The following is a 25,657-nucleotide window of genomic DNA, read 5'->3' as shown; positions in this document are numbered from 1 at the left end:
TTTCTAAATTATTCTAAAAATATATTAGAAATAGATTATGAATAAAACATATAGTGCTATTAACATGAGTTTTATTAAATGTTTATATTCATACTGTTTCTTTGAAGTTGGGCAGGTTTTACAGGTTTACCCTGTGTTTGGACTGGAAAATGTCAAATCTGGTGAATGGCACCATTTTTGTTAAATATATATATAAGCTGCGTCATATATAAATATGACGCAGCTTCTGCGTGAGCGTTTTAAAAAGATGCGGCTATCACCTGGCTGCACGGAGACACAAAACTCTCGGCCTGATACTCATGAACTTTGAGACCTGGATTAAAAATGATATTTTCTGATCTCCCACGACGCGGTACCAGAACCGGGCTCAGCACCAGCAGCCATCTGCCATGACCGACTGGAGGTGAGAGAAGACGGAGCAGAGACGACAACAGGTCAACTGATCAGGAGAACTTTCCATGTTCATGGAAACGAAAAGGAGAGGGAGATTGGTTAGGTGATGGCAGCGTCATGTCAGCCAATGCCCTTTTCCAGGAAGCAACCACAGCTAATCAGAACATCAGATCCGGTGTAGCTTCAGTAGAGAGAAAAATAACTGAGAAAACAAAAAGTTTAGTTTCTAAGGAACCTGCACCTGTCTTGTTGTCGCCTTACTATCCTCAATTTTCATTTGTATTTGTTACTCTGTTTCTACCAAAAAACTGCATAAATAAAGTCTTTAGTCTGGTGCTTTGTAACCAAAATTGTTCTTTAAAAATAAAAGGTTGAGTTGAAACCAGAGACTTCATAATCCCTTTTGTTTTGTAGTTTCTGTTTGTTTATTTATTTAGGATATTTTAAATTTCTTCCAGTTCCAACGTTAAATGTTCACTTGAATTTAAAGTTTGAGAACAAAGAGGGCTTCTTCCCTTTGGTCCTCCACTCAGCTTCTTTCTTCTCAGTTGGGTTTTTAAAGTTTGATCTTTGAGAATGTGTCCTTACATCACTATGTTATAGCCATTGTATTAGTTGATACTGTCTCATTACCGTTTTACAGTTTATGGCCATAACTTCTCAGACAATTTATCATCCAGCAAAACTTATTGTGACAGTCAACATAAATTTTGCTGGACAATAAATTGTCCCAGAAGTTATTACATGACCATTTTGATTTCTTTACAGGATTGATCTCGCAATCTGTTAAAATAAAAAAATGAAGAAATCCAGAAAATCCTTGGAGTTTGTTCTTGAATGTGGAGATTTGATATGAAGATTCCTTTGAGATGACAGAAAAAGAGGCAATATGAAACATCAGGGACAATGTGATCCCCAATGTGTTATCTCCAATGTTTAAAGTTGTCCAGGATGTTAAATATTGTCCCCATATTTTAATTTTACCTCCAGTGCTTAACATTGTCCTTGATTAAAAAGTTTCATACTGTAGTTATTCCTTTACTATTAAAAACGTATGCTGTCGCTTTTCCCGGAGGCCACGCCCCCTCTGCTTCTGATTGGCTGTTCGTCCAACCTGGGAAACGACAGGCCAGTTCCTGGATTCCGATGTCGGCCTAGAAAGCGGCTAAGTAGTTTGCTTGTGGCTAACTCAAAGAGGACTAAAACGACCCACACGCACCACAGAGAAGACAACTCTACACGTCGACATTAGGGTACGTGTTTAGCTGTTGTCTTTAGCCACTGTTCGGGTAAAAGTCTCTATATTTGCCCCTCGAATCTTCAATGAAAGCTTCTCGCCGTGAAGCTAGTCAGAGAACTGACGCTAGCTCACTTCAGTAGCTGTGGTAAAAGACTGAGCAGTGTCGCAAAAAAACTTTCGAGGTTGGGTAAAAAGAGCCTGTGAGTAATTGCGATGTTTCTATTACTGTTGTTATTACTCACTTGAAATGAAACCCGAAACAGTGATTGTTCAAAGGAGTAGTATTTGTGTTATTTTTTATTTTTTACGAGAATCTGCGCTGAGAGCAGACTATGGGTAACGTTAGTTGACTTCACTGAATCCTGCTCGCCTGGCCTTCCTCCTTTTCACGTTTTGTTCTGCCTCATTGTTTCATACGTTTTAAACATCTTCTGTGCAGTTTCAAACAAAACACCAGAAACTGATTTCGGTTTGGGGGGGTGACTGGACTCAATCGGCCACTTAATGGAGCAGGCGGTAGTAGTGACATGACCGACGAAGCTCGACACGGAGATTTTAGGATTAACATCCATTATAGTCTGGGTGGGGGGGGATTTGTTGTGGGTCAGATGAGATGATTAACAACAAGAGACGGTATCTGGGCTCCAGCTCCTTATTTCCACCAAGTACAGATGATTGTTGGACAGAGGGGTGTGTCCATCAGACTATCAGATTACACCGTTAGCAGCGGATCTGTTTGCGGTTGGCTCATACATCACGGACAAGTTTTTCTTCTGGATATGAAATAAATGAGCATGATATATGTGTGTGTGTCATAGGGGTGTTTTGCATTTCCAGTATCGGGAGGTGTTTTCCTTTTGCCGCCTGAGGGCATTGACGTTAACAGCTGGCCGACAGCCGGCAGTTTAACAACTTTCTGAGGAATGGTGAAAAGTACTGGAGTAGTAATTTGTGTCAGTCAGACTATTGTGAAATCAGAGTGAAACCAATCTTTCCCTACAACTAAATAAACTTTGCTAGATTGCACGGCTCTGTGTAAAAGTGCTAACACCTCTTGAACTTAAGCACATTTGTTTCCACATAATGTTTTTTATTATTATTATTATTATTATTATTATTATTATTATTATTATTATTATTATTTTGAGGGACATTTTTTGTGACTGGACCAAAACAAAGTTGCATTAATATGAATTGGAAAGAAACTGTTATTATTTTTCTTTTCCATGCACTGTGTCGTATCCCTGCCCCAGAAAGTTGTAGTTGTGATCTCACCTGACCAGAGATGAGTTTCCTAAACATCGTGTGGATTTTTTTTTCCCAGCAAGTGTTTTCATCTCGTCACTCGTCCATAAAGGCCAACTTTGTGTGGAGACAACTAAACGTTGTTGTTAAAGATTCTCTTCTCGCTGTGGCCCTTCACAGAATAGCTCAATTTTTACTGATTTTAAATAAATAACTCATAAGTGGACTTGGCTGTTCTGACAAGATAACTTTTAAATGTATTTGGTTGTGTTTTAATTAGGGATAAGGAGTAAATGGGGATGAATAAGAATTCACGAAACCCTTTTCATATTTTTATGAGTAAAAGTATTGGAACTATGTATCCAGTTTACACAACTCAAATATGCACTACTTTGGGTTTTTCTGTCACATGAACTCATGAACGTTTGTGGCTGTAATGTGACAAAAAGTGGACAAGTTTGAGGGATCTGAATACTTTGTGAACCACTGTCCATTCCTAGCATGCTATAGAGTTTAATGCATCAGTTATTTGTATTTTATACTCATATTGGATAGTTTCAGTGGTCTCTCTAATAGTTAATAGTACAGGTCCTCAGTGATGAAACAAGGTAAAGAAAAAATATTTCTACTGTTTTTCAAACATTCTGGGAATAATCTCTTATTTCCATTTTTAATATGTAGTAAGATTGGGGAAAGTCTGAAAACTGGAAAGCGACTCCAAAACATAAATTCAGGAATGCAAGTCAAGCAGTTTTTGTGCAATCCTGCCAGCAAACAGCATCAGCTAATTTACTATTTGTCAGAGCTGTAATTATATGGATAATTTGTGTTTTGCTTTTTGCACTTACATGTTGATAGTTTTCTAATGTTTTGCATTCATGTTGCTTCAGGTACCTCCAGCAGTTAATCCACAGCGCCAGGGCATGAAGAAGGAGCTGGAACCAATAAAAAGAAGAGGGCTGGCATGTGTCCATCTACGTGACGCTGTGTGTGACTTTCCTTAAGGGATGCAGAATGAGAGAGGAGAGCGTTCTGCAGAGAAGCTGGAGGTGGGAAAGGTCCCTGCTACACCCATCCCAAAGCAAGCACAGTGGCACCTTGCTGAGCTCCATTGGGCTTCTTTATGGAATGAGTTGATTCTGCCATTGTATCAGCAGACCAAGTGAAAACTGAAACAGGCTCTTTTTGGATGATTTATTATTATTATTTTTTACCTTTTTAAAAGCCTTTAAACACAAGGACATTAACTGGTTAACACTTTTTTTTGACAACTTAAAAAAAAAACAGAAAAACACCTGGACTTTTGTTTTGAAGCTTCCCACACCTGGCTTACAAGTGGATTTGTTTCAGCTGGTTCTTCCTTCTGACTGAGTTGGAAATGTCAGAAGTGTCCCTCCTGCTGCCATCCTCAGTTTCTTCCACCCACCCAGTGCCTAAATAAGCTCTCTTGGGAAGAAGTCATCAGCAGCTGCTGTGCTCAATCCTCTCTACTTGTTCTCCTCCACGTGCTTCTGCTCTCTGTCTGATGGACTACCTCTTTTCATTTTGTTTTCTTTTTATACTGTTATCCTCTGATAATCAAAACTCAAGCACAGCGACATTTAACAAAACACTGCACCTGTTTTGGTTTTGTGCTTGAGTTTTTGCCCTATTTTCATATATGCACAGCAGTGTTTATATTGTTGCATTATTGCACCAAATACAGATACATTAAAGCCATACTCGGTAATATTTATGAATTGCATACATATATTTTTGTATTATTTTGCTCTTGTATAGAAATTAAATGTATGCATTCAAATTAATTATCTAAAAGAAGCTGTGCACATCCAAGTCGTGTGTGTTGCTGTTTTGAAAACTGTTTTATATCTCAGCCAGGAGACATTGGAAGTGTGCACACGGAGAATCCCTCATGTCTCCACTCAATTTCTGCTTTGCATAGAGTTGTAGCCATGGCCCCGCCTCTTAAATACCTACATCATCATTTTGACCTGTAACCTCCCCTTTAGAGTAGGTAGACAGTCAATATCTACCTCCCTCTCTTCTTCCTCCCCTCTCTCCGTCACTGATGCCCAGTTTCAGTGGTGGGGTGGTTGGGGGAGGGGTAGGGGGCCCAGCTTCTGCTCCTCCCCGTCCGTTTCGCCCCAGCCGATATGTGCCCGTGTCTGCAGCCATAACTTTCCTGGTTGGGTCCACGACCCTCTTCTTTTGCTTCACGTGAGTATTTATTCTTTTTTTTTTTTTTTTTTTTACATATAAAAGCTGTTGTGATTTTAAAAAAGATTAATCTTTTTACAGGTTTATGTTAATTAAGCCTGTCACAATAACACATTTTGCTGGACAATAAATTGTTCCAGAAGTTATTGCGCTAAACAATATTGTTGTTTTGAGACCATTTTTAAGTTATATAATGGTAATGGCAAAAATAATAATGTAAGGAGCACATTCTAAAAAAAGCGGTAAACTTTAAATTCTAATGAACATTTAACACTGGAACTGGAAGACGTTTTAATTATCCAAAATAAATTAACAAAACAAAAAATAAAATTAATTTTGAAGTCTTTGTAAATTGTCCTTCAAGAAAAGGTCTAGTTGAGCCCAAAGCACCAAACTGAAGACTTTTATCATCCAGTTTTTGGTAGAAGGAGAAATAAAAGAGAAACGATAAATTATGCCAATGGGAATGGAGTTTGTTTTAATTTATCATGTGATTAATTGATTTATTGATTATTTTGAAGTGAATTTATTTAGTAATTCAAATCACAAAGTAATACTCCTGCTGTACAGATTAGTTACATCATAGGATGATATTTTTCAAGCTTTTATTTCTTTCGATTTCTAAGAATATGGCTAAAAGTTCATGGAAACCAATATGTGTTGGTATTTGCACTCCATTCTTGGTCAGGCTTCCTTTTGGATGAACCGGTTCCTCTGCTGAAGTGTTGATTTAAAGACGACTTTCAGCTCATTTGCCATGTTGAGTTTAACGTCTGTCGTTTTCCTCTTGACGATACCTTCTCAGCTTTGATAGCTGCTCCGTCATGAAACCAAGTATTAGTGGTGTTGATAATTGTTAAGTCCTTCATAAAGCTTTGCAGCTGAGGGAAGCATAAAGTGCTCTGACACATCCAGTGAGATGATGATCTGGTTTTTGACTTAATAAAATACGGTGGACCGACACCAGCACATTGTGTTACTCCACAAATTATCTCTGACTGTGGAAACTTCCCACTGAACCTCAAACATTGTGGATTCATGCCTCTCAACTTTTCCTCCAAACTCTGGGATGTTGAAAGGCAAAATTTATTTTGATCTGTAAAGAGGAGTTTGGACCACTGAATAGCAGTTGAGGCTTTTTTTTTTCTTTAACCAACATACCACTCTTCTGGCAGTTTTTCTCATTTAGGAGTTTCAAACAGAAGAAGTGAGTAGTTGTACGCTGTGTCCTGCATTTATTTGTGTTTTGGCTCTTGAATCACTTGCTGCAGCCACAATCCACACCTTTTTAATCTCCCTTGAACTCTTGAGTCTGCCTTACTTCACAGTCCTTGCAATACTCTATTTATTCCTGCTGTTTTCCCAACCGCATCACTCAACTTTCCCTTTATATGATTAGTTACTGCTCTATGCTATTGGCCTTCTGTAGCAATGACTTTATGTGGCAGAACATCTGTTTAGTCAAGTCTTCCCCATGACTGTGTAAGCCAAAGATACTTCTTCGTTAAGATGCCCCTGTATCTGAAACACATCATGTAGAATTAAAAGTTGCTATTTTTGTGGGTTGTAACTTTCATTTATTCAGAGAGAGAATTGACAGACCACTATAGCCATCTGTTCAGCGACACTCCCACGGTTTCACACTGTCACACCTCTGAGCTCTGCATGCGGTATAAATTTAGTCCCTCTGCAGTCTCAGCGGAGGTGTTTGGGAGTTAAATTGCCTTTCTCAAAGACTCCTCATCAGATGCTGATGGGGTGTGAAAAGAGCATTTTCTTTGTCTTTATGATGATCTAGAAACCTGAATATATTTCAGCAATGTTCCTTTCTCTCCCCCCCCCTGAATGTCTTCTCCAGGTCCCCATGGTTATCGGAGTACATCTCCGGTGTAATTCCCATCTACATCGCTGTTATCTTCCTTTTCACACTTGCCAACTTTTGCATGGCTACATTCATGGATCCTGGAGTCTTCCCCAGAGGTAAGGATGTGGCAGCCAGTGTGTGCACACATGCAAATGCTGCAATGCTTTCAGAGCATGATGCACAACATAAGTCATTGCAAATGTTGCTGTGACTCACTGGAGCAGCATGATGTGGAGCCGGAGTTCTGGTCTTCAGCGGCCTCTGTCCTTTCAGACGTTGTCCTGCTGAGCAGCACGCCTTCATTTAAACAAATGTTGTGCTTACAGTTTGTTTTGCATGTTTCGCGTTTGCAGCCGAGGAAGACGAGGACAAAGAGGACGATTTCCGTGCTCCTCTCTATAAGACGGTTGAGATCCGAAGCATCCAGGTGCGAATGAAGTGGTGCTCGACCTGCCGCTTCTACCGCCCGCCCCGCTGCTCACACTGCTCTGTCTGTGACAACTGTGTGGAGGTACGCACACCAACACGTGCAAGTTCACATAAAGACATTCACCCAACTTTTTGAAATATTTCGGCTCTTTAAATAAGATTGCACTTTTGGTTTCACTTTTAAATTAATTTGGCATTTGTTGTTTATCTCTTTCTCTTTAGTCAAGCTGCCTCACACACTAGTTCCTTAAAGAAGTACAGAATGCAAAGTTTTGCATTATTGTGGAAGAAGAAAAAAACGGCCAACAATTTGGGCCTGTGTAAACATTCAGTCCCTTTGAGTGAATGCTTTGCAGATATTTGTTGTGATCAAAGCTGATCACCCCTGTCTGCATTTTGTGTTAGGTTACATTTGAAGGCAAGTGGGTTTTATTTAGGTGTATCAGAATCAGAGAAACCTAATATAAAATATGCCACACTTTTTTAAAATTTTTGTGATTGTAAAAAAAAAACAACCATAAAATCCCAAGAAAATTCATCCATTGTCTACCACTACTTATTGCTGTCTGGTCATGGTGGAAGTGCTGCCTGTCTCCAGCAGTCATTGGGTGAAAGGTGAGGTTGGTTCACCCTGGACAGGTCACCAGCAGACAAAGACACAGTTAAAACAACCATTCACACACTACTCCCAACTAAACACAAAACATAAAAGGATGGAGGTACTTTCTCAAGGCGTTGCATGCATGTCCTTTAAAGTAATTTGTGCATTAATTCATTAATTTTGATATTGAATCCCCATTTCATAGCTGGTTTTTATAAACTCCAGATATCTGTCATGTTCTTGATAGTCGATGTGAGAAGTGGAGGCTGAGTGTGTCTATAATTTCATAACTCCCCTTGTTTTGTATCCTCCTTCCTTCTAAGCTGTATATTTACTTTGAATGGTATCTTTTTTTTTTTCCCTCCCAGGATTTTGACCACCATTGTCCCTGGGTGAACAACTGTATTGGCCGAAGGAATTATCGCTATTTCTTCTTGTTTTTACTGTCTTTAACCACTCACATAATGGACGTGTTTGGCTTCGGCTTGGTGTACGTCCTGCATCACCGCCAGCAGCTCGACACGCCGCACGCTGCTGTTACGTATCCTTTAAGTGGTTATTTTGAAGCCATAAAAGTGCAGAATGAGACTACTTTAATTGCTTTTCATTTACTTTCTTCTTCTTTTTGGTTCATTTCTCTGCATTTCTAAAAATCTCCTTAACCCTTTTTACCAGTATGGCTGTGATGTGTGTTGCTGGTCTGTTTTTTGTCCCAGTTGCTGGCCTGACTGGGTTCCACATAGTGTTGGTGGCCCGTGGTAGGACCACTAATGAACAGGTACAAGAAAGTGCTTAGTGGTCATCTTTTCCTCTCCCTGCCTACTTTTTTCCTTCAAACATTTGAAACCCATTTGAGCAGGCACATGTGTTTCTCTCCTGCTGCAGGTGACGGGGAAGTTCAGAGGAGGTGTTAACCCTTTCACCAAGGGTTGCTGGAGGAATATTTCACATGTTCTCTGCAGCCCGCTGGCGCCAAGGTCAGCACTCTTCCTCGTATTTGCTCTTCCATTTTCTGCATCCATTTTCAATCCTTTTCTTTTTGTTTTCAACTGTGTTTAGTTTCTGGAATATGAGTGTGGGAATTGCCTGTGAACACTTCTTGCAGCATAGTTTCTAATAAATGATGCTTAAATATCTGTTTGTGTGTGTTATAGGTACATGGGCCGGTGGTGGAACCGTCAGACAATGGAAGTACAACCACCGTTTCTTAGACCGTCTCTTACTGAGGCTCAGCTAGAAGCTAAGGTTCTGGACAACGGGATCCAGAATGACCGACACAGCAGCAGGGTGAGTCATGCACGCGTTGGCTTTCCTAAACGCACAGCTAATATTTATTAAGATGCGTTTTTATGAGACAGAAAACACTCTGTAAGCAGGCATGCCTGCTGCTCTTACATTTTGTGTTTGAAAAACACTTTATGGGTTTTTTTCCTTCCCATTTTAGTGAAAGCAAATATTATCAGTCAGACCTGACTTGACAGACATTTTAGACATTTTAAAGATAAATCTTGTACTAGATACTAGACCAGGAGTTTATACTTTCAGAAGCCTCATCACTGTGTTTTTTATTCACTTCTCTATAAGTTTATGTGCCTCTAACAACTAACTGTGTTTCCTCCAGTCTAAGAGCAGTCTGGATCAGATGGAGAGCCAGTCAGCTGACATAGAGCCTCCACCTCCTCCGAAGCCAGATTTTCGTTACCCTGGTCTTCCCCGTGCCGACACAGAAGGTTGGAGGCAAATTCCCTTCAGACATTTGGGGGAATTTCTTTTCTTTTTTTTCCCCTGCTTAGCATGGAGGAATGTAGGGTAATACCACCTGAAACCTCACCTGCACAGGTAATGTTCAGTGCACTGAAATTGTTTGCCATGACTCTGGCCCTGAAAGTGCATAAGAGAGAATAAGTACAGAGATATAAATCACCTGATGTGTGTAAAAGGAAGAGTTAACAAAGATTCTTTAGGATAAATGTGTGTTTTCAGATCTTTCCTGCAGTGCCTTTAAGTGTGACTTTTGCTTCTTTGTGTTGCAGCGAGCAGCTTGTTGTCAGAGGCTCCACGTACGCCGTCGATGTACAAGTACCGACCAGCCTACAGCAGCCCAGGGAAGAATCACACTGGTGTCACACATCCAAACAAGGTACATTTAAAAACTCAAAGCCGTGACGTAGGTTATTCACAGCATGCCATGTAAGTACTGCAACTATATGCTGGGAAGGAAACTAAGGGGGGGAAGTTCTTGATACGGTCTTTTAAATAGAAACAAACGTGTTCAAATTTGACAGAAAGCTAATTTTCCAGTTTTCAGCTGGTTGCATGAGAAGGAAACCAGTAGAGCAGAAAACGCGCTGTCCTGTTTAAGTGTCAAGTGGTGTGGAGGCAGTTGTGTCCGCCTTCTGCTTTCATTTGTAAAATAAATGCCCTTCTTTTTGTTTTTACTTGAAATTGATCAGTGGCCATCGGTTGAGCAGTAAGTCTCGGTGTGTGTGCGTGTGTGTGTGTATATCCCCCTGGCTGTCTGTGTGTGTTTGACTGGATCTACCCTCTCCCTTCAGACTGCATTGACTGGAATGTGCAGTTCGTCTTTCATATGTATTTGCATTTCCATTTATGTGTTTGCACACGGAGTCTCAAACCAGTCAATGTTTCTACTTCAGTAGTGTGATGATGGAGTAGAGCACCAGTTAAGCATCCAATGCTCCCCACCACTCTTGTCTTTTTACAATCTGTGCAAAGCCTCTTTACAGGTACATCTCAATAAATTACATTATTAAAAGTTTAACTCCTATTGTAATTACATTTTTTTTTAAAGTACCGCTCTTGTTTTTGTTATACACAGTGATAATTTTTGTTCATTTTGATGATTATGGCTTTCAGCTAATTAACTCCTTAAAGTTCAGTTTATCATATGTAATTGCGCTTTGTCAGAGTTCATTTTGAACAAATTACCCTTACTTGAAAATGGTCTCAACACGATTTTATTACAATAATTTCTGGGACAATTTATAACCCAGCAAAATTTGTTGTTGTGCGACACGCCTACACATGTCTTAGTCTAGGAATTGCAACAGTTGTAGTTCAATCCCTGAAAACGGCGGCTGTGGTTGTGGCTTCTTAAGAAGTGACTCCAGTTACCGTTTAAACCTTAAATTCTTTACTTACCTTTGATTTATAATCTTCCCCAGGCTGCTGTTATCACAATTTTTAAACTACACTTGGTTCTTCCACTCAACTTTCCATCAATGTCTTGGATATAGCAATTTTTTCAGCCACACTGTTTTGTGGTTTATCCCTATTGTGCAGAGTCTGTTGGACAGCTGTCAAGTCACCAGTCTTCCCTATGACTGTATGAACCATAATCTAATATTTCTATAGAGAAACGATTGCTTCCTGGAGGCGGGGTCTGCTCATCCAATGACTAGCGTTTGTCCAAGACGTATTTAATGTTGCAGTTTGATACTTGCAGAAATTGCCTGCACTGTAAGTAACCATCCTCCACTGCGGAGAGAGAAGTGCTGATCCAAACCAGGCGACTGTCGATGTTAATTCAATATTTGGAAGCGTGGCCAACATGGACGGAACGGCGTCTTTCACTTCCTCCGCTGCCGTCGCTAAAACTACAGATAAACTTTAGTTCTAAAGCAGCGCATAAAATCATTCACAAAATCTCCTTCACTGATTGGTCCGGTCAAAAATTCTACTGCAGGGAATCCCCTTTAATGGGAGAAATCCAGACGGAGCAGTGAAGTGAGATTTGAATTTTGTCGGAAGACAATGACCAGGCTAGCTGTGAGCCGCCAAAATCAAAATGATCAGAAATGATGCACATAATTACCCAGGAATACATGTTTGGGTCAAATTACTGAAATTACCTGATCTTTGAATTTATTGAGATGCACCTGTACTTTCTTTATTCTTTCTGAGCTTAGATGGAAATTTTCATCATTCTGCCCCCTGTCATCTCTTCCTCGCCTCTCTCCCTCTCTGCCTGTGGTCTTTTTCTCCTCCTCTCCTCTCTCTCCTCTCCTCAGATGACCCGCGGGGAGAGTCTTGACTCCCCGTCGCCCTCCATCCTTCAGTCCAGTCGCCAGCCTAGCTACCGCTCGGAGCCCAGCAGCCTGGACGGGGCCACAGTGGTGGGAAGAGGTGTAGGGGTGCGCAGAGGGGGAGGGGACAGGGGTGAGGGCCCTGGGGGCCCCGGAGGGATGGCTGGTGTGGTGTCAGGGGGCGTGTCAGGTTACTCCCTGGCTGGGCGCTCCTACACCTCCTACCCATCTTCGCTGGTTCTGTCCACGGGCGGCTCGCGCTCGTCCAGCCTGCGCTCGGCTCAGACTGTTCATAACCCGCTGGCCACGCTCCAATCGGAGGGCACCACAGACACCAGCTACAAAAGCCTAGCCAATCAGACGCCTCGGAATGGCAGCCTGTCCTACGACAGCCTCCTGACGCCATCCGAGAGCCCGGAGTTTGAGTCCGCTGCCCATGAGCTGTCGCCACAGAAGCCTCACGTTCCCTTCCTGTCGACGGCGGGAGGCGGGCGGCCCGGGGTGGCGCCGCCCGGCGGCCCGCTGCAGGGCTACACGTCGCCCTTCCTCTCAGCTCAGATCGCTCAGCAGAGGGAGGGGCAGCTGCTCCAGGGCTCTACCACTTTCTCCTCCCCCCATAGGGCCTACCTGCGTGCTGTCAGCTCACCCCCGTCCTCCTCCCCCGGGGCTCCTGAAGCCCGCCACCTGCTACATCACAACCAGGACCTGACTTCCCGAATCCCCCGCAACCCTTCCTCCTCATCCTCTTCCCCCGGGGCTCGCTCACTAGACCCCCCTGTGTCCCCACCGCCCCGCGGCCTCTCCCTCACCAAGTCCCCGGCTCACATAGGGGAGACGGGGTCTCAGCACAAGTCCCGGCCTGTGGGGGCGGGCGCTATGCTGGGGGGGGGAGGAGTTGGAGGAGGGCAACAGGCTCCACAGTGAGTAGTGATCCGTCACCAGAGTCGTCAGCCTGCCACTCTTCTCCTTTCTCTACTGTTTTTCTTTCCCGGTTTGTGTCAGCCTGTCTCTTCCTTCCTGATCTGTGTGAGTCTTCCTTCTTCTCCTACATAGTTTACATTCAGTGTGTAATTGTTGTAGCTGATTGGGTGTGTTTTCGGAAACGTGATTTTCTTTCAGTAGTTGGAATCTGCAGTTTGATATTTGCAGCATGCCAGTATATTTTGTTGATCTCACAGCATGTGTTGTTCTACTGGTTTCTTTCCTGTCCTGTGGTCCATTGGGACATTCTGTTGTCTTTACTCACAAAATACGCCGTGCCTTGCAAAAGACGCCACACGCCTTGAATGTTTTCACACTTGATCATGTTACAACTTCAGTGTATTTTATCAGGATTCTAACTGATTAGACCATCACAAAGCCGTGTACAACTGTGAAGTGTTAGAAAATCGACGCATGGTTTTCAACATTTTTTTTTTTTTTTACAAACAAAAATCTGAAAAGTGTGGCATGCATCTGTTTTTACCCCCTTTGAGTCAATATTTTGTAGAACCGCCTTTCGCTGCAGATACGTTGGATTATTTCTGTCCTTTCCGCCTGATAAAAACATCTCAAATTTGAGTTTCTCTGAGCATTCATTTTTAAGCCTTGCAACAAATCATCATTTTACTCTATTTTTGGGTTATGACTGGGCCATTCTAACACACAAATATACTTTTAATCCAAACATTGTAGTTCTGGCTATGTTTACGGTGGTTGTCCTACTGGAAAGTGAAAGTCGGCCCGTCTCAAGTCATTTTTCTCCAACAGTTTTATCTCCATCAGACTTCCCATCACCTCTAATCATCTTCCCTCTCCAAGCCTGAGAAAAGCATTACTGCTGCATGAGTCCCAGAGTTACTGTGTGCCATCTTGGCTGCATCTCTGATTATCAAATCAGATTTTATTTTTAAGTCGTCTCTCCCAGCCCCAGTAGGAATATCATTTAGTAACATAGCCTGACTTTAAACGTCTCCCTGACTTGATTGCTGTTTGCTATTTAATGTTCTCTAACAAACTGAAGAGCTAATTTTATTAGTTTAAATTACACACAGGTGGACTGTATTTACGAATTAGATTATAGGGTTCGACCTTTTCATTTTTATTTACAGGAAACAGACTAAAAGTACATGAATACATGTTGGTCTGTTACTTAAAATCTCACTAAAATACATTAAAGTTTGTGGTTTTCAAGGGGTTTAAATACTTTTGCAAGGCATTTTTGATCATCACGTGTATTATAAGTGGTTTGGTGGAGCAACATAATTTGCTGTTTGAATGTTTTGTGAATTCATAAGCCAAGCTTCTCACCTCTTTCTTTCTCTTTTCTCTTTTCAACCTTCGCCTCTGAATGAACGTCCAATCAGATCCACCTCTCGCCCAGCCTTGGCCAATCACACCACATCCAAACTGGTGGGTGGGGTGAAGAAGGTAACCGGCGTTGGAGGGACCACGTACGAGATATCGGTTTGAGTGACGACAGTCCCGAGTGATCTGTGACGAGGATGGGGGATAAAAAAAAAAAAAGTCACATCTTGCACTTGCCTCTTAACCGTAGCTGGATATTATTCATGACTGAACGCCTCTGAGGAACGGTTCTTCTGCTGTGGACTCCAGGAAATGGCTTGTCTGGTACTTGTTTTATCTTTGTAATGGCACGGGCCAATCTTCTCCGCCAGCCTTTCAGGTTTGAACAAAGAGAAACCAGGGATGCTGATTCATCTCTCGCTGGATCAGCTCTCTCCATTTTTGCCACTTTGTGAGCCATAGACTGATGTGACTTGTATCATTACGGCTGGGTACAGATATGTCTATCAAACACGCATACCTATTCCATGATCTGTTTATGTTGCTTTGCTACGTTAAGACAAAGTATTGACAAAAGTGTCCAACACATTTTAAGGAAAGCTGATGTTAAATTTTAAAAGGAATTGACCAAAAGAAACATCTTGAACGGACCACACATAGATGGATGAGTCCAAGCTATAAACAGTATCATTTAAGTTTTGTATTTTTTTTTTTTAAATATCATTTTATATAAATGTAAAAAAAAAAACAGATTATTATAGAGAGAAAATGTCAGATATTGAAGATAATGGTGGCAGATGTACTGTATGTAATTAATCATGAAAGCTATTTCAGATCAGTTGCCTGTTTTCTTTTTTGTGACTTCTTTATATTTGATGGCTGCATCAGCCACCTGCAAACTCTTGATGGATTTTTTTTTTTTTTTTTTTTTTGACATCCAAAGATGGAGATGATCCTTGCTGGACACCAGGTGTGGCAAATAATCAGAATAATTTTTTAAGAAAGCCACAGAGAAATTCTAATATCCCCACAGTCGCAGCACAAGCATCGTTGTGGAATGTACGCTTGTAATGTTTATGCTAGAAGCATTATGCAAACTCTGTCTGTAGCTTTAAGATCGTCATATGTCTTTTTAGTGTTTTTTGTTTTATTTCATTTTCCCTTTTCTGTAGACTGTCAATTAGTTTTGAATGCTAGCGACCATATACTTTTTAACGGATGTTTAGCCAAATAGTGGGCAGAAAGGGAAGGGCTTATTTATTTCACCAGACAGAATAATCTGCACTAATTTAGTCAGTTTCAGCAGAATAGTCTGAACATCTTTATATTGAAATGTTTATGCAAGGTGCCACTAAATGGAGCAAAGAGAGACTGACTTCCTTTTTTTTGTTGTTACTTTGATTGACCATTCGTAGTGATTAGGCATGGGCTGGTATGAGGTTCTAACGTTATAACATAAGCTACAGGTGTCACAGTATTACTACTTCAAACAGATGTATACAATTTGATATTATTTGCTTTATTTTAAACTGAAAAACAATTATTTTAGTTGCTTTGATTTTAATACACACTTAACCTGCAAATTATTCATACCCCTGGCGGATGGATTATTTTTATTTGACTTGAGACATTTGTTTCTGGTATGAAATGAGACAGGCTAATTTCATAAAATAAAAAAGTAATGGAAAATAAGCAGTGTTTATTCACATCTTAAAAATGTCAAAAATTACAAAAGTATTTCTTAAACCATACAATTTTTATTCAGCTTTTTGTATGTTTTCAGTAGTATTTTGGTGATTGATCTTCAGTAATGTGCCCAAGTCATTGAGGTTGGAATTTTCCCCCAAAAAATATTTACATTCAAAAGAAACATGCTGCTAAAAATTAATACATTTTAAGGTTTAAGGGTTTGATAAAACTCCCTCTCAATAAAGTATTTGTTCTCTAGTAAATGAGCATTTTGTGCAGAATATAATAAGTTTTCAACCTTTCTTCCCTTCAGAGAGTAACACTCAGTCTTAACAAGCTTAATATAAATTATTCAGGCTGTCTGCTCAGGTAGCTAGCCTGCTGCTTTAAAGACGTTCTGCTCTGAGCTCTGTAGTTTTTGGTTTCCTTAAAAGCACGCAACACTTCATGTTTAAGAATGTAAATGTCTCCAAACAGCGACGTGCATTTTTCCTAGAAGTTGGGAAATATTGTATAGCCATCTTTCAGCCAGCTGACCATCCATCTAATGCACAGCAACAGATGGTTGACTAGATAAATGGGAAAGAATTTTACCAGTTTTAAGGAGGTTGCTGTTTAAAACATTGGTTTACCTTCATAAAGTCGACCAGCCCATGCCTAATGGTGACTCCAGCTTGAAAAGTGACTTTGATCTCATTGATTGGCTCATTTATTTTTACTCTTTAAAAAAAATATGATTAGATGAAGGGAGATGTGTTTGTCGTTCTGGTTTGGGCATCACAGAGTTTTTAATTTATTAAATTGTTTTCTGTTCCAGGCCCATAGCAGTGTTTAGAGTAGAATGTCGAAGCGGCGTGAACGTGGCACATCTTTAGGAGGGAAATGAACGCTTTAAGCACATGAGTATGAACTGACCCAAACAACTGTGTTGTGAGTTTCCAACCCAACCAGGCTACATCTTTAGTGTGCATGTGATTTAAAATTTTTTTTTTTCTTCTCCTGTTCTTGGCCATGCTGACTGCTTCACTTGCGTGCATTCTTGTGTGATTGTCAATTCCCACCATGCTCACATGCGGGTGACAGAAACCAACATCGTTAATGGCACAAACCTGCGTTACTTCTCACCGCATCGGCCAAGGTTCACAATCTGGACAATATGCGCGAGTAGCAAGTATACTTCTACGTGAGATTAAATATTGATATTGTGGGTTGTGACGGATGGAATGAGTTTCACAAATATCTGTAGTGAGTATATGAGATACATTTCCAAAATGGCCTTATAAAGAATTTTTAAGAAGATGTCTTCTCAGAATAAAAGGTCAAACTGTTTAAATAAAAAAATGTGACGAGTCTTGTTTTTTGGAACATGTTTTTACTTTGGTTTCGTAATATAACGCGAAAGTAAACGGACAGATTAACAAATACAGGCAGCAGACATTCACATGCAGCTGTGAAGTTAAACTGAGTCATTTAAAAATTAAGAAAAAAATTCCTAAAACTGTCAACTTAAATAACTTAAACTAATGCTTGGTTTTGGTTCAGTATAACAAACATGTAGCAGTAAGACTTTGTTCATGTTTCAGTTTTTTTGGGCTTTGATTCTCCCCGGAGTTTGAGTCTGATGGATGAAGCAGCTTTCAGTACCGCATTCAATTAAAAAAAAAAAAAAGTTTAACCAAAATGCAACACCAGAGAAACAACTGAACTGATCCTGTTGCATGCTGGATTTCTTCATCGGTCTTTCTTGCTCTCTGTTGACTGCTCCACTTCGCTGGTTTCCTGCTGAAGCTCTTCGCTGCCATCTTCTGTCCGAAAACCGTTCTGCTTCTTGTTCAGCTTCTTGGACTTTTGGAAAAGCTCATTCAGGTTGAACTCTCGAATAATATTCTCCTGGTGAAAGAAAGAAAAGAGGTATTCTCGTTAACTTTGTTTTTTATTAGCCAGTCAGGGAAAGGTAGTGTGCATTTACTGTCTTTAAAAAAAACCACAAAAAAAAAAACGGACAAACCTCATTAAAGGTCCAAGACACAGCTCTCCCTTTGTTGTCCACCATTGGACGTCTCATAACTTCCCGTCCTCCTTGAAAAAGCAGCAGTGATGGCAGCTGCTTAGCCAGAGGAGATGTGCTCACCTTGTACCTATTTTTAAAAAGAATAAAGAGGAACAAATATCTGAAGAAATATTGTAGCATCAAGGTGCCAATTAAAAGATAAAAGTCTAAAGATCACCTTTTTGAAACCTCTCCATAGCGACCAATGTCCACCTTTCCAAACCTGAGTCCAGCGCAGTTATATCTGTACAAAAACAAACAAAAAGAATGAAAATGAGACTAAAGCATGACATTCGATCATTTATATGTTAAAAAATGATCAACACATGCTAGGGATGAAAAATGCTTGTGCATGCCTACATAAACAGGAGTTATTTTACAGATAAGGTGATTTTCAATTATCTGGAAAGCGAACAAACAGGCTGTAAAAGTTAGCAAAAAAAAAAATTAAAGGACAAAATGCTAATTTTCTATGAAAGCAGTTAATATAGTAGAAATATAAGAGTTTTAAGTACCCAGGTCTTTTGGTTTACATAAAATAAAGCATTTTATGTGAGTGAAAATGCCTCCATTGTAAAGTTACAGCTCAGGTTACAAACTCCTAGGGAGAGAAAATTAAATCCTCACTTAAGAGAAAGGTTGGCAAAGATGGGAGCGAAGGACTGGCAGTCAGACGACCAGTTGGCGTAAAACTCAACAATCCAGGTGACGCGACCGTCCTTCTGCAGCTCCTCCTGCCGACACAAAAATATGTTAAACAAACAAACCACCAAGCAACTACAGTATTTATCCGTAGTTAAATATTACTATTATGGAGTTCTACATAGTTTAACAATGTTGTGTTCTTACTACATTGCATATAACTACTTTATTGCCTCATGAAAATGGGCGTGAAATTGGAGAACTTGATATTTTTCATCGTTTAAGTTTTTAATTTTAATTATAACAGCAAGAAGGTGCAAGCGAACATTAAATAAGACTTATTAGATTTAAAAAAATGCTAAAACTCACATCTATGGTTTTGTCACTGAAGTACTTTATGTACTCTGGGCCCATGTAGAGAGGAGGCTTGCACGTCATGACAAATGCTGGAGACGGAGAATGAAACATGAAAACATTTTTATGTGAACATTTATACTCAATAAGTAATAATTAATTCAAAAGTAAAGTAACTTAGTTAACATGTAACTTCCACTACATGTGGAAGTTACACACTACATGTGTGTGTTTCAGCTTTATTTTGCCAAATAAAGGGAAGTGTTTGAAAGGGCAGTCTGAGTAAATCAAATGTTTTTAATAAAACTCAGGTGAAATAATTAAAGTGACAGAACTGGAAGGACAGGACATTTTGGGATTGGTTGTTGGGGAAGACAAATGCCAGAAGACTGAAATTGGTCATATTTAAATTATATATGTTTAAAAGCAGATTGGTAAAATTAAATATATTAATACAATTAGTGCCACCCTCGTTAAACGTGTAAAAAGTCCTGAAATATGGTATCATAGATCCTCTACTGCACTCAGAAGTGGTCGTGAAACGCTTTAACACACACAGTGGCATATTTGTATGCTGCTTTAAATGCGTTCACCATGTTTGGGGGGGATGATGCATTGGAATTTGCATATTTTGATACAGAAGAAACGTGCTTTGACAAATCTGCTGAATGAGTAATACAGGTTCTATAAAGGAACATCATTTTCCATTATTATTAATTATGATGCAGATCTCTTAGGAGAGAAGGTGATAAATTACTTAAGTCTAAAACGTGACTGACCTACACACAGTGCGAGGTAGAGAATGCCAAGCCGAACGTCCAGCCTGAAGAAGAGGATCACATTGGCCACTTTGCTGAACATGAACAAGTTGCCTATGTGCTGCTCCAGTGTTACTGCAAAAGAGAAGAATCATTGACTAAAGCATGCAGGAAAAGCCTTCGGACTCCTGAGCAAGGTCATATGAGGGTGGGACTACTATGCACCTGTCATGTTTACACAATAAAGGCAGGATTCAGGGAATTACTTCCTGTATGTGGTCTGGTCTCGGGTCAGAGATTCCCAAAGAGCCACTCAGCATAAATCAATTTATGTTACAATAGCATTAAAATGACATAAATACATAACATTTAGGAGGAGGTGGGGGGGGGGGGTAAAAGATTTGTACTTACTGGCTCTTCTATTCTTCATCATCACAATGGCACTCAGAAACATGAGTATCTCCACTTCCCTCTGGTAAAATGATTAAAAATCAATGACAAACAATCTTATTGACTGTTTTCTTCTATTGTCCGATACCTGCTAGGTTATCTCCGCGATATTTAACAGCAGCACCAACCCCCTCTCCCAGCATGCTCACCCAGTCGAAGTCGCAGGAGTTGCCGTCCTCTCGGTCGGTCGCCAGGTGTTCACACAGTCCTGGAGCCTTCCTGACCACCAAGAAGGCGACGGTCAAAAGGAACGACACGATGTAGTAAGGTTTCAGCAGCCATTTGTAGATCTGCGGTAGATGATACAAGAAGGCAAGCACTCCTGTGATTAACCCCATAATGTCAAAAGAGAGCCCACCAGGACAGACCGCAGGGGTGAAATGAGACGACAGCTGAACGGTCTGGGCTACACACTGCGCCTGCGCGTCAAACGGGACACATTTCTTCTTTCTGAACTTTCTTTGTGGGCACAGCGGCTTGCCGTAGAATTGGCGGGTACTTCCAAAAACGTAAACAAAGCCGGTTGAATATGGAGGACCAGGGCGGTTCTGGACAAAATGAAGATGAAAAGCAAAAAGAAAGCGACTCCACCGAAAAGCAGACTGACGCGGCGGCCACAGAAGACGAGCCTGGCAGTAAAGCGGCGGAGGAGACAGCTGCTCGGTACAACCGGCTGAAGCTGTTCGATAAAGTGATTCAGAAGAGCCTGAACAAGTTCATAGAGCATGCCAGGTAACACGTCGGTAAACATATCGAAGAAAACAACAGCCGAGTTGTACGACCGTGCTTTCACCCAACTACTCTAGGCTTTAGAAAGTTTTCTGAACTTGTTTACATTTTGTCATGTTACAAAAACATGTTTATTTTCATTTTACTTGAAGCTGAATGTTTCCTAAATTGTGATAAATGCAGTCTTGAAAAGAGTAAAACGAATATAAAATTTAGCTTGAGTGTTTTCAAGCTTTTGATTGTAGTTAGAAAAATTARTACATCCTCATTCACTACCCTGTTGTCCTCCTTATGTGTTATTCCTTTTTTCCACTGTGCTTTGACATACTTGCCCTTTTCTTCCCATCCTTCTCTTCTTGGAAAACTTTGTCTCGTGTCCTTTCTCCTTATGTTCTTTCCTTCCTTTCGTCATCCCCTGTTTTCTTCTTCCGTCATACTATTTTGTTGTGGTCATTTTTAGTCCAAAGTGATCTATTCAAGCATGTCTTTTTACATAATACTCGTAGATACAGCTGAAAAAAWTTTACAAATCAGATGTAAACAAAACAACATAAAGAGTCGGACATGTCTCTTTTTCAGTTTTAAGGTTTTTGCCAGCACTTTTCGCCCACTGTACAAGAAGAACGTTAAGAGGATGGAGGAAATTCATAAGCATTTTACAGAAATGCTGCAGAAATCCATACAGGTGACAAAGCACCGTTTTGATTATTTCATACACGCAACATGTGACATTGTTCAGTTGCACGTTTTTAGAGTTTTCAAGTTTCAGTATTTTTAATTTGAAACAGAATTATTCAACTACTAATAATGTAGTAATTCTCAAGTTGAATTTTAGTGGCTTTGATTCAGGACTGAAAGAATACAGTGTGAAATATATTGCATTATTGACAGTACACTGGTACCTCTTGGATTTATTATGKGTTATATATTTTATCTTTCATCTGCACTTGCTTCTGAAAAATTACAGMAAAAGAAGTTAAATGTATAAATATATTTAAGGTCTTTTATGTGATTAGCTGCTTGATTGTATTTGTTATGTCTCTCTTCAATTTAAGGAGGACATCATGAAACTAATGGAGGAAGGCAAGTTTGAGTCCAAATTTAATGAACTGGACAAGCTGGAAAACAAAGCCAAGGACAATCCAGACCCAGCATGGTGAGTACACATTAATAAATAATATTCACTTTCCAATACATTATTTTTATTACAGTTKTGTGGAAGTTACAAGAGATAGTCATGTATCCATCTAAACATGCTGAGATACTCRCTACAACCTCATTACCTGAAATGTTATGCTTAGTTATCATAACTTATCAAACAAAGAGTAAAAAGTGAGTTTGCAGAATGTTTGCTTCACAAACAACTTAGTAAACTAATACCTGTATCCGACAACTATTTATTTTCCTCTGAAAACCAAATRAATAGTATATGAAAAGTGCACATTGACAAGAATATATACATGTGTATAAGTAAATTAATGCATAGAAGTCAAATAGGAAATAAAAAAAAAACACAGAAAGAGAATTTAAAAATGTTAATAAACTCAATTAATTTTAAATATCAAGTAAAGTAAAATGCTTTGAGGTAAAATAAAGACCTTGAGCATTTTTTTTCCTGAACACACACTGCGCATCAAACGGGACACATTTCTTCTTTCTGAACTTTCTTTGTGGGCACATTATTATTATGAATAATAATTGTTTTATTTATATTGTATACATACAACCAACTTCAAAATGACTAAATAACTACATTTAAAGAAATACTAAAATACTTTAAAAGCTTTAAAAAATAAATACCATAAACTAGTAAAAGAAGGACTAAAAGTGCATCAATCCAAATAAATTGTAGAAGTACAGAAAATACACTAATAAAAAACACATTTGTAAGGGTGCTAATGTTTAGAATTAAATTAAATCCAACTTCAACATTAAATTATAAGATTTTTCTGTTCTTTTCTGTTCATTTTASAATTGGGTTTTCATTTTACCCCTTCAAAAAGTAGCAAAAAAAACTTTAAAAATACAGGTAATTTATTTCTTAAACCCATCCATTATCCCCAGTGGGGTCGTGAGGAGAGCACATCTCCAGGAGTCAACAGGCGAGGGGCGGAGTACACAATGGACAGGCCACCAGTCCGGGCAGCACAAAGACAGACAGGCAGACAGACAAACAACCATGCACAAACACCTACAGAGAATTTAGAGAGACCAGTCAACCTGACAGTCATGTTTTTGGACTGTGGGAGAAAGCCGGAGAACCCAGTCCCTTTTCCTAAACCTATTTGTTTTAACTCAGGGTTATTGTTAGCTTTGTTATAATACGACAAGCTCAGACAAAAAAAAAAAATTGCATGTATATTTATTAGTATATAAAGTTGAAGCTTTTTGGTCTCTATTTATTTCAACTCCTCTAAGGCGGCCCAGTGGAGATCCTGAGCAGGACATCTGCAGCTTTTTGATGCCATACTATCAGAAGCAAGAGGCCTACATGAAGCTGGAGCTGAAACGGATTAAAGCAGAGAACGCTGCGCTGGCAGAGAGGGTTCGGGCGGGGAGAGAAGGCATTGTTCAAACCGAGCATCGGATTTCTACAGGTGTAGATGAGTGGAAGGTAAGAAATAAGAGGCAATCTGCAGGAGACCTCAAATATTAACAGGATATAGAGATTAGAGTTCATTGTTATTTTAAGTTTTCTGTCCATGAGGGTCTAACCACAGTTGTTTAGTTTATTTATTTATTTATTTTATTTTATTTATTTATTTATTTATTTATTTATTTATTTATTTATTTATTTATTTATTTATTTATTTATTTATTTATTTATTTATTTATTTATTTATTTTTATATAACTTTTTATCTTTCGGAATTCATTAAAGTTGTATATCACAGTTTCTTTAGATTAAAGTTTTAGTTTATTTCTTTTCTGTTGCAAGTTAAACCATAATTGTTAATTTTTTCTTTATCTTTGTCATTTGCAGGCCACAGTGAGTGAATTTGAAAGATTGGCTTCATCCCTTTGCCCTTCTCATGTATTTGATGAATGACTATTGTTATTTTTTTAACATGGTGAACTATTTAAATGCACATATGTTATTTACTCTACCAACCAGTTTGAAAATAAATGAAATTATATAAGTCAGTATTTGTGTGTTTTTTGTTTGTTCTTGACATTCATTTATAAATGGTGGTACTACGGTATTGTGCGTGTTTGTTTCCAGTATTACGGTAAATTGGGACGTGAAAATAAAGCCACAAAGAAGAGAAGCAAAGCAGTTGACGCTCGCATGGATACTCGTTGATCCAACGCTACATGGACAAGCTTGAAGATAGAAAAGACCGGCTTTYCCCCCAAAAAACACTTTAAATGTATTAATCTTGATAAATATGACGGAAATGTTTTCCACTCTGTTCGGGCAAAATGAAGCTCAGGGACCTCCCGGGTCTTCGTCTTTAGGTTTTGGACCAGGGAAACCGCCGCCACCCATCCCGCAGAAYCAAGTCTCCTTGGCGGCGCAGATGCCACCACAGCTCGTGGATGAAGGGCCTGCCCTGCGAAAGTCCGGAGCCATGAACGAACCTTTCTATTTACTGCGAGAGCTTCCTRGTACGTTCGCATTATTACGCCTGCTGGATASAATGTGTGATATTTGTATTTTCGACGGGTTTGTTTGACATATTACACACTGACAAGCAGTTCCTAAACAGTGTTGCTAACAGTTGCTAACGGCACAAGTGAAAGCTAATGTCGTTATTAGCCTCTCTGTTTTTTTTAATCAGAATAGTTGTATTCCTTACATCTCGACAAACATACCATAAGCTTACGTTTGTTTACTTTTGTTCTTAAAGGCCGTATATTCGTCTATATTTCATTTTAAAACCAAATGTTATATAACCAGAGGGAGCATCCGTGTTGTAGCATCAACAGTCAYCGTTCACCTAAACGTTACTGGATGTTTATTACAACTTTATTATAAATTTTGTYCTATTGTTAGCAAAACKTTTTCAATATAATTTTGTGTTTTTAGTTGGAAACGAATTGACGGGCAACACCAACCTTATCACACACTACAACCTGGAACATGCCTACAACAAGTTCTGTGGGAAGAAGGTGAAGGAGAAGCTGAGCAACTTTCTGCCAGAGTTACCAGGTAAGCAGTCTGCTAATTTATGAAAAATAAAAGCTTTCGTCTGTCATTTCCTATGTACTGTCCTTATCATGGGAAATTATCTTGTTTTCAAATCAGGAAGACTTAATTGCAGTCTCTTCTATAGAYGCTAGGAATCTTTTAAATTTAACTCTTGGGCTTTTGTTTGATCATTTAAATGTACATAGTTATCTTTTTACCTCAAAAAGTACAAGTATGCAACAGTATCAGACAGGGCCGAGCAGAGACTACTAAAGGGGCAGGTGCTCAAAAAAAAAAAAAAAAGGCACATCTAACCGCATTCTAGGACAGAATATTAACAAAGCCACACAGCTTTAAGAGTTTAATAAACAATGATAAATTACAAAATTGTAAGATATACAATCATAGCTAAAGAACATCTCTATATAGAGCATAACACTATGCCTATGTAAGATATTTTATTAGTAATTTCTTTCTGCAGGTCTACTTTGTTATAGTAAAGTATTGCAATATTCAAACCAGCAATTTAGCAA

The 25,657-nt window shown here is 39.4% G+C and overlaps 4 protein-coding genes across 5 annotated transcripts in view; 3 read left to right on the top strand and 1 right to left on the bottom strand.

Moving 5' to 3' along the window:
- Positions 1–1,504: 1,504 nt before the first annotated feature.
- Positions 1,505–16,992, top strand: zdhhc5b (zinc finger DHHC-type palmitoyltransferase 5b). Of its 2 annotated transcripts, none has more exons than XR_001776995.1 (12): positions 1,505–1,646; positions 3,769–5,095; positions 6,954–7,075; positions 7,313–7,470; positions 8,358–8,530; positions 8,665–8,767; positions 8,875–8,966; positions 9,144–9,276; positions 9,611–9,719; positions 10,023–10,129; positions 12,021–13,061; positions 14,381–14,467. XR_001776995.1 is itself a non-coding variant. In XM_008420313.2 (12 exons), exons 2-12 carry the CDS (start codon positions 4,947–4,949, stop codon positions 14,484–14,486), a joined length of 2,187 nt encoding a protein of 728 aa, XP_008418535.1. In that variant the 5' UTR covers positions 1,505–1,646; positions 3,769–4,946; the 3' UTR covers positions 14,487–16,992. The 2 variants fall into 2 exon arrangements, 1 of the variants encoding a protein (XP_008418535.1); XM_008420313.2 differs by having other exon boundaries at positions 12,021–12,955; positions 14,381–16,992.
- On the bottom strand, positions 15,234–20,692 carry tmx2a (thioredoxin-related transmembrane protein 2a). The gene is made up of 8 exons (XM_008420312.2): positions 20,414–20,692; positions 20,226–20,286; positions 19,836–19,949; positions 19,072–19,148; positions 18,688–18,794; positions 18,239–18,304; positions 18,019–18,148; positions 15,234–17,900 (listed from the first exon to the last, which is right to left on the bottom strand). The coding sequence occupies exons 1-8, from the start codon at positions 20,600–20,602 to the stop codon at positions 17,742–17,744; spliced, it is 903 nt and encodes a 300-aa protein (XP_008418534.1). The 5' UTR covers positions 20,603–20,692; the 3' UTR covers positions 15,234–17,741.
- Positions 20,693–20,771: 79 nt separating this feature from the next.
- Positions 20,772–24,139, top strand: pmf1 (polyamine modulated factor 1). The gene is made up of 5 exons (XM_008420311.2): positions 20,772–20,996; positions 21,573–21,678; positions 22,049–22,149; positions 23,412–23,607; positions 23,976–24,139. The coding sequence occupies exons 1-5, from the start codon at positions 20,794–20,796 to the stop codon at positions 24,039–24,041; spliced, it is 672 nt and encodes a 223-aa protein (XP_008418533.1). The 5' UTR covers positions 20,772–20,793; the 3' UTR covers positions 24,042–24,139.
- A 104-nt stretch (positions 24,140–24,243) lies between these two features.
- med19a (mediator complex subunit 19a) overlaps positions 24,244–25,657 on the top strand; it is a 5,847-nt gene continuing 4,433 nt past the window's right edge. The window contains exons 1-2 of the mRNA XM_008420315.2: positions 24,244–24,601; positions 25,023–25,145. Coding sequence (XP_008418537.1) covers positions 24,382–24,601; positions 25,023–25,145 — 343 coding nt within the window. The 5' untranslated portion in view covers positions 24,244–24,381. The remainder of the gene's footprint in view (positions 24,602–25,022; positions 25,146–25,657) is intronic.

Source organism: Poecilia reticulata, linkage group LG10, assembly GCF_000633615.1.
Source record: "Poecilia reticulata strain Guanapo linkage group LG10, Guppy_female_1.0+MT, whole genome shotgun sequence".
NCBI lineage: Eukaryota > Metazoa > Chordata > Actinopteri > Cyprinodontiformes > Poeciliidae > Poecilia > Poecilia reticulata.
Note: the sequence above shows the minus strand (reverse complement) of the source record. Positions and strands in the feature narration are given on the sequence as shown.